We start from the raw sequence: 13,479 nt of genomic DNA, 5'->3' as shown, positions 1-13,479 counted from the left end.
TGACACACCAAAATATTAATATTCTAAAGATAAAGAACACGACATCACGTGGTGAATCCATGCAATGTACTGTATGCACGAGGGCAGTTTTTGCAGTAGTGAAGGCCTACATCTCGTTCACTGATGGGCAAGTCATACGCAAAAATGTAGAAGAACAATGGTCCCAGAACACATCCCTGAGGGACACCTCATTAAATACAGGGTAGACATGGATACTGTACACACAACAACATACAGTATGACACATTTAACAATATAGCTACTAAATAGTAGCCAAATCAGATACGATGCTTTCCAAACCCTCAATCATCTCTCACCATTATGTGTGTCACAATGTTCCAACAACTAACAGCCCCCGGATAAACAAATCATCTGCCTCCACCGTAAACACCACCTCCACAGTCTCGTATAAAACCACTAACAAGATCTCTAAACTGCGTACGCTAGAGGAAGGTTAATTTACAATCTGGACAAGGTGAGAACACACTGTCTTCCACACACAGGCACAGGCACAGGCTTGCCAACAGTCGACTGACATTGTGATATGACTAAATTACGCATGCAGATTTAATTTTCAATGTCAGTATTATTGTTATTAACCTTTATTTATACGGGTAGCTCAATTAAGAACATTGTCTTATTTGCAATGTCACCTGTGAAGGAGCAGGAGAGGGAACGGTAAAGCTGTAGAGAGAACGGTGTAAGGACAAGACAAGGGAGAAAGAGAGAGGGTGAGCGAGGGAGAGTGTGAGAGAGGTAGTGAGTCAGAGAGAGTGAGAGAGTGAGAGAAAGAGACAGACTGTGTGAGAGAGAGAGAAGGTGAGAGAGGTAAAGAGAGAGTGGGAGAGAGAGGGCAACAGTAAGAGAGAGGGAGTGTGAAAGAGAAAGAAAGAAAGAAAGAAAGAAAGAAAGAAAGAAAGAAAGAAAGAAAGAAAGAAAGAAAGAAAGAAAGAAAGTGTGTGAGAGAGAGGTAGAGGGTGGGAGAGGGAGAAAGAGATGGAGAGAGAGAGTATGTGTGTGTGTGTGTGTGAGAGAGAGAGAGAGAGAGAGAGAGAGAGAGGGTGCTTGTATTCGTTCATTATGTGGGTTATGCTGCAGTGACAAATTTAGAGTGTCCTGATTTCTTAGAGTCAGTGATCCCCCAGATACTGTACCATGGAGGGACTCAGAACACCATGACCGCACGCACACACACGCACACACACGCACACACACGCACACACACACACACACGCACACACACGCGCACACACACACACACACACACACACTACCGCACAAAGACCACGGTCACAAAGAACGGACCATGACTGCGCAAACATGTCGTTATGGAGAGCCCTCATCCCACACACACACACACACACACACACACACACACCCACAACAGAAACACTAGAGAAACAAACACATACAATACGTGCACCCACGTACGCACAAAATGCAGGAATGAACACAGACACACACTCAAACACACACACACGCTGGACCAAAACCTTACCACATAGGCTTACCATAATCCTGTCAACACACACATACACACACACACACACACACACACACACGGTCACTTTCCAGACCAATCATAATTGATACACAGAGGCGCCTGTGTGGACGCTGATTACTGTGAATCAGGTTCAGGACAGAATCTCACTGTCAATGGGACCGTGCATCGAGGGACAGTGCTTTTTTAAGGCTGGATTAGTCTTCATCTCAGCACTGAACCAACCCTGCGCAGCTCTGACCCTTCAGACACAAAGCAAATCACAGACACAAAGCACAGACACAGTGACACGGACAGACAGACAGGCAGGCAGGCAGGCAGAAATACAGACAAACAGACAGACAAACAGGCAGGCAGGTAGGCAGGCCGTCAGACAGACAGACAGACTACATGATCTCAATATAAGCTGTTTGTACCATAGAATTGCATAAATTTGATGTATGTAAAATCAATTTTCACAAAAAAGGCTATCTTATATCTAAGATTTAATCAGCGCAGTGCTTTCTGTCACATCTGGACCCTGCTGTCTGTGCCGTTGAACAGCTTGGAATTCAAAGTTTCCGTCATCTGCCGAGCAACGAAGAAATGATGTCATCATACTGTAGCTCGGGCCAGGACGATTGATCAGTGAACGCCATCAGTCACATGGAGAACAATAATAAAGAAATGTGTATGGATTAATCAATGCCATCTAATTATGTTTTTTTCCATCCACCCACATATTGCTCTGTTGTCCTCTAAACTAAATGCCTCTGCCTTTCTTTCTTTCTTTCTCTCCCTCTCTCTCTCCTCTCCAGCCAATCGGCTGGATCACAGACTTGCATTGCCATGGCAACAGCTGACGTCCTGAAGTCACTGCCCAAAAAAAGTTTTCTGCATGTGTGTGTGTGCGTGTGTATGTGTGAGCGTGAATGACGACACCGTCCCTTGTGCAGCGGTTACACCCACTTCCTTCAAAATGTTTACGGTGAGCTCATCGCCGCTCCGCCTATATCCAATTAACAGTCGGGGGGGCGTCCCGAACGTGTCCGCCTCCTCTGAAGTCATCTGTCATATCTGTCCCCTGACGTCCCCCATGTTTGCCATGCAGTCTGCCCAGCGGAGACGGGAGGGGGGGAACAAAGACGACAGGAAGACGGATGACAAGAACGGAGGGATGAGTGTGAGGTCGCGGACGGAGAGCTTGAACCGCAGGACTCGTACACAGACCAAGCCCACCCACCCATCCATCCATCCATCTATCCGTCCATTCATCCACCTATCCATCCATCCATCCATCCATCCATCCATCCATCCATCCATCCATCCATCCATCCATCCATCCACCCACCCACCCATCCATCGGTCCTGGGAACGCTCCCACCTGTGTCTCTATGACAACATGGCGACTCGGGCACAACGGCCATGGCGGCGTGGCGTCTCCATGGCGATGGGGTCACGCTGAGTTGGCCGACACCGTGAAGCTCAAACACAAAGGTGACTCCTGGGAGGAGAAGACGCAAGCAGGGGGAACGGAGAGAAGGAGGGAGAAGAGGGTGCGGGAGACCCCTCCCTTTGTCCGTTCTCTTCCTCTCCGCCCTGTCATCTAGCTCTCCTGTCCTCCCCCTGACCACCGCCACCCTAACCTCTCTCTTTCTACATCCCTTTGTCGCTGACGAAACCACGCTCCCTTTCTCTCCTTTGTCTGTCCTGCCCATACTCAGAAATAATCGCTCTCCACCCTCCCTCCCCCGGTTTTCATACATATACTCTACCTCTCCACCTCTCCTCTGAGCCTGTTCATTCCCCTTGTTCTCTCTCTCTCTCTCTCTCTCTCTCTGTATTTCTCCCTCTCTCTGTCTGTGCGGACCCCTGGTAAAATGGTTGCTGTAGGAACAGAATTATTTGAAAATGGAGGGAAGGAGGGGAAATTATTTCTACGCTCTTTGTGTCTGTCTGTGTGTGTGTGTGTGTGTCTATGCGTTTATCTGTCCGGTGTATGCGTGTGTGTGTGCGTGTGTGCCTGTGTGTGTGTGTCTATGCGTTTATCTGTCTGGTGTATGCATGTGTGTGTGTGTGTGTGTGTGCGTGCGTGCCTGTGTGTCTATGCGTTTGTCCGTCCAGTGTGTGTGTGTGTGCGTCGATGCTCACACACACGAATTTCACGTCTGAAGTGTTTTATTTGTACCGAACCCTCTGTTATACAGACATCGTTACCATGGCTACGGCCGGTGAGGATCACTGACACAATGATAGACACAGTGGCCATGGCAACGTGCGGGATCAGAGCAGGGCTAATATGATAATTCACAGTGGAGGCGCCTAACACATTACGGGCACATGAATATGCCAAAGTGTTCAAAAGCCCTGCGCTCCTTTGTGAACGCGAGCACGCGGACAAGCGACAAAGACGACTCCCGAGTAGCCAAGGGTGTCGGAGACTAACAATGGAGGACCGCTGGGTAACCCTGGACATGGAGCTAAATACACACATCAACATGTTACTATACTGTATATACACACACACATCAACATGTTACTATACTGTACACACACATCAACATGTTACTATACTATATATACACACACATCAACATGTTACTACACTGTATATACACACACATCAACATGTTACTATACTATATATACACACACATCAACATGTTACTATACTGTATATACACACACATCAACATGTTACTATACTATATATACACACACATCAACATGTTACTACACTGTATATACACACACATCAACATGTTACTATACTATATATACACACACATCAACATGTTACTATACTATATATACACACACATCAACATGTTACTACACTGTATATACACACACATCAACATGTTACTATACTGTATATACACACACATCAACATGTTACTAAACTGTATATACACACACATCAACATGTTACTATACTATATATACACACACATCAACATGTTACTATACTATATATACACACACATCAACATGTTACTATATATACACACACATCAACATGTTACTATACTGTATATACACACACATCAACATGTTACTATACTATATATACACACACATCAACATGTTACTATACTATATATACACACACATCAACATGTTACTACACTGTATATACACACACATCAACATGTTACTATACTGTATATACACACACATCAACATGTTACTAAACTGTATATACACACACATCAACATGTTACTATACTATATATACACACACATCAACATGTTACTATACTGTATATACACACACATCAACATGTTACTATATATACACACACATCAACATGTTACTATACTGTATATACACACACATCAACATACACACACATCAAGTAACATATTACTGTATATACACACTCAGCCTGGAATATACACACACACACACATATATATATATACCCAGTCTTTGGCATAAAACCCAGTCTTGTGCATGCCTCATCCTCATGAACAGCAGAGTGATATGTTGATGATATCTATATATCTATGTCTATATATATATATATATATATATATATATATATATATATAATATATATATATATATATATGTATGATCACCACATACAAATATAAAAATCATATTATTGTTATTATTATTATTATTATTATCATCATCATCATCATCATATGAGCTGCAAGATCAACAAACATACCAGCCTTTCACTTTAATCCGCAAATGTGTCCCCACCCAACATTTGGGTATAGGCACTGATTTAGCATTCAAACACGCCTGCCACCGTTTTCACCGACGTCTCCATAAATCACACTGTCCAAGGTCTGCTTTAATTCAGTCTGGCTCAATCTAGACTTTATTGGTAGGCACTGTAGCTTCTTACAATGTCATTCGTCACAGACCGCCCAATAAATACCCAGGCCTTGACCTCTACGGGGGGTGAGGGGGTGGGGGGTGTAATATACACACCACACCCATACACTGTACCACCAACATCTGGGCATTATTTATAGCTAGCAACATGATAGGCTACATGGCTAAATGTGTTGAGTACTGATTTGTAAGCCAATCAGTTAAAGTCTTAAAGCTTTTAAAACTATTCGTTAAAAGAGTTATGTAGCTAGTGAGTGTTTGTACCTGGCTAACTGGATCAATAGTGACTGCTCCTAACTGTTTTATTTGTAGCAGGCTAAATGACTAGGTGGCTAATATCGCAGCACAGTGGAGCGACTGTAAGCTGATTAGTTGGAAGGCCGACGGTAATACTGTTATGGTGGAGGGAGATGGATGAGGCAACACAAATCTCCCTCCTCTCTCTCTCACTCTCTCCCTCTCTCTGTCTCTCTCTCTCCCTCTCTCTGTCTGTCTCTCTCTTTCTCCCTCTGTCTGTCTCTCTCTCTCCCTCTCTCTCCCTCCTCTCTCTCCCTCCCTCTCCCTCACTCTCCCTTTCTCTCTCCCTCTCTCTCTCTCCAAGAGGAACGCAGAGAGCCAGAAATGAAATGACATCATCAGCATCAGCCACATTCCAGCAGGGGGGGGGAGCTGTGGGGGGCGACAAGGGGGGGAGGGGGGAATGTCCCAAAACTTTTGAGGGCGAAAGAAAACATCTAAGCCCCCCCCCCCCTTTCCCCTCCGGCAGCAGTGAATCTCATCAGTGTGTGTGTGTGTGTGCGTGCATACGTGTGTGTGTGTCTACAGTACATGGTCTTCCTCATCATGTGCTCCCTGTTTTAATTCATGTGCTTCTCCTCCTGACCCCTCCCCCCTCTCTCCCCCTCTCTCTCTCCCCTGACTAGAGGAATGTAAGAACCACATCTGGAACTTATTAGAGGAGGAGGGAGAGAGAGAGAGAGAGAGAGAGAGAGAGAGAGAGAGAGAGAGTGAGAGAGAAAGAGAGAGAGGTAGATGGAAACAGAGGGAGAAGGGAAAAAGAGTCAGATCGAAAGTGAAAAAAAAGTAGAGGGGGGACTGAGAAAGCGAGAGAAAGAGAGAGAGGGGGAGAGGGGGAGTGAGAGAAAGAGAGAGAGAGAGAAGAATCAAGCTTAGCAAGCAGAAAGGAGGGCGGAAAAAAATGGAAGGACAGAGCAGAGCGCTGGGAGAGATAGAGAGAAACCGAGAAAGAGGGAATGAGAGAATGGGTTTCAGCGGCCATTAATTCCAGTGAATGGAGTACGGCCAGTGCAGGCAGGGCCGTGTACGGAGGCCGTCTAAGGAGGCCCCGCGGCGGGCAGCGCTGTCTCAGATGTGGGTTAAACCGTTGTGATCCAGGCCCACAGCCTTTGAACTCGCCCGTCCATGTTCTGTCTGAACGAGCAGCTTCGCTGTCCTTTACTGAGGGGCCAGTCAGGCTTGAGTAATCGTCCCTTTCTCCCCCCCCCCCCCTCCGACCCTCGGCCCCCCTAACCACTCCCCTCCCCTCGCTCTCTCTCTCTCCCTTTCTTTTCATCATCCATCCCCCTAGCTAAGCCCCCCCCCCCACCCCCCAAAAACGAATCCTGCCTCACCCACCTGCCCCCCCCACCCCCACCTCCACATACAAACACCCCCCCCCCCACACACACACACACAAAAACAACTTTTTTGCAACCCCTCCCCCAACCCAAATCGTTTCTCTGCACAAAAAACACATGTGGAGCCGTGGTTTGAAAACAAGGCCAATGGATCCAGTCAGATGATGAACTCACCTCTCTGCCTGGAAGGGCTATAGGCTTAAACGCCGTTTAAAAGGAAGGTGTGGAGGGCTATAGGCATACAGGCAATTTAAAGGGAAGGTTTGGAGGGTTATAGGCATAAACGCTCTGTAAAGGGAAGGTTTGAAGGGCTATAGGCATAAACGCTCTTAAAAGGGAAGGTTTGGATGGCTATAGGCATAAACGCTCTTTAAAGGGAAGGTTTGGAGGGCTATAGGCATACAGGCCATTTAAGGGGAAGGTTTGGAGTGCTATAGGCATAAAGGCTTTTTAAAGGGAAGGTTTGGAGGGCTATAGGCATAAACGCTCTTAAAAGGGAAGGTTTGGATGGCTATAGGCATACAGGCCATTTAAAGGGATGGTTTGGAGGGCTATAAGCATACAGGCCATTTAAAGGGAAGGTTTGGAGGGCTATAGGCCTAAATGCAATTTACAGGGAAGGTTTGGAAGGCTATTAGGCATACAAGCTGTTTAACAGGAAGGTTTGGAGGGCTATAGGTATACAGGCCATTTAAAGGGAAGGTTTGGAGAGCTAAGGCCATTTAAAGGGAAGGTTTGGGGCAGCTATAGCAAGGCCTGCCTATAGCAGAAGATCATTATAGTCAGGACCTTTAAACACTCATCTCTATTCTCCATGGTTACTTGGAGACCTCGGCCAAGCAGCTTTACATTTGCAGGCTACTAGTGTCGTTACGGGAGAGTTATCATGTCTAGCTAGTCTTGTATTTTTTTTAAGTTATTTTCTTCAATGCTGTCATGGTGAGAACGGAGCAACCCCCAAACCGTCATGTATCAAAAGGGGATCGTACCAAATTAACGCAATTTACTTCAGGCCATAAACATCATGTCACAGTGACAAACGCTAAGCCATTATGACAGACATGTCAGACATTCTCTAATGGGACTGGAACGAGGGGAGCACCACGGGGAAGCGACCTGGCTGAACAGAAACTAGAGAGAGTGCTTCTATCTCAACCCAAAGCTTAGTCCTTAGACCATTTTCAATGGGGGGGGGGGACTTGCTTCATCTGAAGGACTGGACTTGATTATAAACCGTAGGAAAATTGGTGATCTGATCCAGAGCCATCTTGGTCGGGGTGATCCAGCTGGAACGCACGCGGTCGTCACCTACAGTACAAGGACACACCCGCTGGCTGTCAAACGGTCACCTGCACAGGGGTCCTTTGTTGGAGTCAGCACTTCAGCACTTCAGCCAGTCTCAGGTAGCAACACAGAGTCGCAGTGTTGCAAGAACGGTCGCTCACAGCAGACGCATTTTCATGGGAAAAGGGGGGTCTCTGAAATTCTGCATAGTCCGAACGCTGACAACACCTTACATAGGCCCACGCGCAAATTCAAATAGACTCAAATAAAAAAATAAAAAAAGATCTAGGCTATCTATCAATACTGTTTTGTGAGCAATGTTTCCAAGTGGAGGACTAGGAGATGCCACAATAGTGATTCTAAAGACGTGTGACAGGACATTGTTGGTGACGCGTATCACACACATGGGCGTGCTGCTGCAGACTCAGTCATGTGAGCCAGGAGAGAAGTGGACACATCATGCATCCCCATGTGACTGGGAAGGTTTCTCCAACACAGACGGACAATGTTTGCAGTTTGCATGTCTGTGTGTGCGTGTCTGTGTGTGTCAGAGTCTTCTTTAAATTAAGTAGTACATCAGGATAACCAACAGTCCGTGTTTGAATCGTTTTTCTGATGGCCTGGTGGTGAAATAGCGTGTGGCGGTGTGTGGATGGGAACAAGAGCAGTACAAAGACCTGAGACACGGTGACATCATCCTCTAGATACCTTTCAAACACGCCCCCCTACCTATGATAAAGTGGTCGGGTGGTCAGTAGACTATACCTGCGCGCGCCCGTGCGCACTCACGCGCGCACGCTCTTTTCAGTCACACAAAGTAGACAATGAACAGGGAGGATCGAACACAGCAGACACGCATATAATCAAACAGGTAGCACAAACCACATCCTCCCCGACCACTTGTCTCCTAGCAACTCCGCTGTAGGCTATTATCATAACTGTCATCATCGCACAGGTATTGAGATATTATGAAGTCTAGCCTCCTTTTTTTATTTGTTGCTGAATTGAACAAAAAATTGCGATCGCATGTGAAAAATATGGTGTGTGTGGAGGGGGGGGCACCGTTCCAATCTTTGTGTCACGCGCCTAAGCAGAACTCCTGCATCCGATGCACAGGAGCGGCAGCTGCGCGTGGCAGCCAGGAGACCGTCTATAATGGCTGTGTGTGTGTGTGTGTGTGTGTGTGTGTGTGTGTGTGTGTGTGTGTCAGAGAGTGTGAGAGATTGAGAGAGAGAGAGACAGAGAGAGAGAGAGAGAGAGAGAGAGAGAGAGAGAGAGAGAGCGAGCGAGAGAAGACATTTACTACCTCAAGCTCACCTATTCAGATGACAAGGTGGCAAGGTTTCTGAGTGACTGACAATAGGCTGGGGCTACTTTCCTTATTTAGATAGAATAGGCCTGCATATCGAACATCATTGGTCAACCACTATAGGCTAGGTGTGATCAATGTTATTCAAATCACGCCCTGTCTCCATGCTATTTGAAAAAGACATAGGGTATGAAAATCTATGATCATTTGGTCGGGTAGATTTTTGTTCCAAGACGTGATCATGTCATGCACACACACACACACACACACACACACAGACACACACACACACACACACACACACACACACACACACACCTATAGCCTAGAGATTCATTCACACACACACACACACACACACACACACACACACACACACACACACACACACACACACACACACACACTGCGGCGCATGACAAACTCGTCGCCATGCAGGCATCACAGAGAAAGAGAGCATCTCTCTTGAAACACACGCGCGCACATAGCCTACATAGGCTACACGCGCGCGCGCACACACACACATACACACCGAAACGAAAGCAGGGATAACTTTTTTCTTCCCCTCATCCAGTTTGAACCCATCTCGTATTGTTTCCACACCGTTGTACGGTGCGCCGTTGATTTAAACGGAGAACAGAGGAAGCCCTCTTCTCTTACCGTGGTGAAAACTCAACGCCAAACTCAGGAGCAGCAGAATCCTCGGCATGGTTCAGCAGACCTGAGAGTCCGTTAGCTCAATTCCCCTTGAGGACCGCATCAAAAAACCCTGTTCGAATTTTAGTCACCAAGTAACGGGTAATTATATCCTTAAGACGGATGTTTTGTGGCCCCGCTTTTGTCGCGCACCACCTGCCCTTGTATTTCCTTCAGTGGTTTAGACCATTTTCTCCCGTTTCTCCCCTCTCTCTCTCCCCTTTGCTGTCCGCTCTTGCGTGCTCGACGACGGTCCGTCTTCTCATTAGCGGCGCATTCCTCTCTCTCTCCCTCTCTCTCTCTCTCCTCTCACGTCAGCAGCACACAGCACTGCCCCCTCTATCTCCTACCTCTCTACTAGCGACTCCAACAAACTCATGCGATTTTTTTTGTGACATTGCGCGTGTTTGCGGATGAAGAACATTCCCTATAATTTCTATCGTTAATATTACGTGTGGCCTGTGTGAGATCATGTGACTGGTCTAAACGCCTATTGTCAGTGTAGCGACGAGTTCTTCCATCCCGTAAAAGCTTTAGTAGGCTACAGTGTCTATTTCATATGTGACTGACAACATTGTTATCTTCCCCTCAAATCATTAATGTTGGTAAACGGTCAGCAACACATCACCGCCATAGTAGAAAAGGCCTTCGTTTTCACCGCCACCATTGAGTAGGGAATGTGAGGCGCAGACAGTGTCGGGCGCCCTCTGGTGCCTGAATTTAGAACTGGCTGAAACAACTGGAATAGCTAATGAAATAAATAGCCTATGTGTGCGCTCACTGCTCAGATGCACACAACGTTTAGACTGGCTTATCTACGCTTAAAAACAAACACTGAGATTGTGGCAAACACTGAATATGCTTGAGATCAACAAGGCCCACTGTCCCTGACTGCAGCATTATCAACATTATTTACACAAGACTGTTGGTTGTATTTTGATTGAATTGTAGGCCTATATGATTACATTGTATGATTGCTTCTTGCACTATTATATTTTTCACTGTCATGTAATTTGCACTATCCTGTCTTGTTCCTGCACCAACAGTCCAAAGCAAATAGGCCTCTGTGTGAAAACCTGTCTAAATAAATCGCATTCTGATTCTAAGATGGAAATAGGCATGCATAGCTACTCACTTGTCTACTAATGTCAAATGAAATATCCCCAGATTTAAAAACAAAAATACAAAAAACACCACACTCAAAAGTGTTACATGGAATCCATTTGTAACCATGCAAGAATGCTCTGAAAAACGTTCAGGGAAAAACCCTTTAATGTGCTTGTAATGTGCTGTTTGGAAATCTAAATGGTGCTTTCCAATAAAGGGTTCTGCGTAGAACTGATTCTACTACTGCTGTAGATAGTTGAATACAGAACTATTGTATTCTAAGAGTGTAGCTGTAAACCAACATGAAGACAAGAGTGAGTCTAGACACCATTGCCTAATAGCTCAGGTATTTATAATAAGCTTGGTGTGCAAAATATTTGATAATTTTAAGCTCTAAGCTGCCTAAATAAATTAATTCATTGGATAGATGTATTCAGAATGGGCCAATATCCCATGGTGCTACAAAGCCATAGGTTATGTGTTCTATAGCTTATTGCCAGGTCAGAATCTCATATGGGACAGTAACCTTCTTATTTAATCCACTTCGTTCCTTGAGGAACATAAGGCTGCTGTGGGACAGTAAAATAGAGGAAACGTTCACATTGTGCATAAAAAGACCGCATGCCAGCCGTGCGGCGCCCAGAGTGACTCATCTCTGCCGGGACTCGAACCCGGAGCCTCTGGATTAGAAGTCCAGCGCGCTATTCCATTGCGCCACAGAGACTGCGCCAATCTCTACATTTCTGACACGGTTTAGATACATCCCTCCATGCCGACGCATTCCGCATCCCCGCAGCATCAGGACCATTCTCAGCCGACATTCTGGCTCTGTAGGGTTGACCGGTAGAGGGCGCTGTTGCTCTATAATAGATTTCCACACTCGCTCCGGTCTCTCAGAGCCAAGATGGCGCCATGGTGCTTTGACAGCGCGCAGGCTGGGGATGTCTTTTAGAAACATGCTGATATTCTTTTGATATCGAACTCGAAAAAAACGAGCAAAGATTCATGGAATAACAGAACCTGGAATGATATGTCAACATTTAGCAAATATGGCCAACGATTTCGTGGAGATTCATGTATGAAATCAGGATCCGCGCAAAATGGGCTACACATTTCTAGTAGACAGCCTGCAGTGCTTTTTTAAGGGGCGATTTGCATTAGGCTATTATAGTGCCGATTATGGAACTATTGATGAACGCAATAGGGCCTATGTAGGCCTAAACTTATTATTATTATTATTTTTACATCAATTCAAAGCGGGGACAACCCTTAAGCATGCTGCGCTGTGCATCGATGGAATGAACGCGTCATGTAACGTCCCGGGTTGCACCGTGGTTGCATCAGAGTCCTAGGATGCAAAGTTCCCACAGCAGATAAAAGCATTGAATGTACAGGTTTATTGTTGCAGAACCCACATAACCATATTTCGACAGTGTTGTTGCTCTTTTGGTCCAGCAGATAGCAGTGTATGCTTGTTGTCCATATAAAGATTGCTGGTTTTAATGTAAACATCAGCGAGAAAAGCTGTTTAAGAAGCATACTACTCAGTACCTTTGACATGAAATATAGGTTAATTGGTGTAATAAGTTATTTCCACGTTGGGTTAGGGTTAGTGGGATAATCAGGTTATACTTGAACACCCTATTATGTGTAATGGTGTATAATATAAGGTACAACAATAAGATTTTCAAGGGTTCTTAAGTAGGCCTATGCATTGATGCCCCACCCCCCTTTCCACGTTTATTCTTTTGCTTGCTTTAGTGCTCATATTGTTCTGTTTTTGTGTCTTTTCTGTTTATGTAGGCTATGTCTTGTATATGTACTGGTGTGTATGTGTTTTAATGTGCTATGTAGTTTGTAATGTCTGTTTTATGTAGGCTATGTATGCGCTTAATGTCTTGTCTGTAAAATAAAAGGAAAAAGAAAGTTATAAATACAAGTTATTAATTCACGTTGGCCTTAAAAATGTATGTAAGGTTATATATATATACACTAGACTTTCAAAATGGTTTTATTGAATTAGACTTGCACAGAAAAGTAGTCAACAGTAATACAATCTATAAAATTCTCCTACTACTAGGCTATATACACTATATACACATTCACAATTACA

General features: G+C 45.2%; 1 protein-coding gene across 1 annotated transcript in view; it reads right to left on the bottom strand.

Annotated features, from left to right (window-relative positions):
* kirrel1a (kirre like nephrin family adhesion molecule 1a) overlaps nt 1-10,272 on the bottom strand; it is a gene marked incomplete at both ends in the record, with an annotated part of 25,536 nt that extends 15,264 nt beyond the window's left edge. The window contains one exon of the mRNA XM_084451774.1: nt 10,224-10,272. Within this exon, the coding sequence (XP_084307900.1) occupies nt 10,224-10,272 (49 nt within the window). The remainder of the gene's footprint in view (nt 1-10,223) is intronic.
* Nucleotides 10,273-13,479: the final 3,207 nt, after the last annotated feature.

This window comes from Borostomias antarcticus, assembly GCF_949987555.1.
Source record: "Borostomias antarcticus genome assembly, chromosome: 17".
Classification (NCBI taxonomy): domain Eukaryota; kingdom Metazoa; phylum Chordata; class Actinopteri; order Stomiiformes; family Stomiidae; genus Borostomias; species Borostomias antarcticus.
Note: the sequence above shows the minus strand (reverse complement) of the source record. Positions and strands in the feature narration are given on the sequence as shown.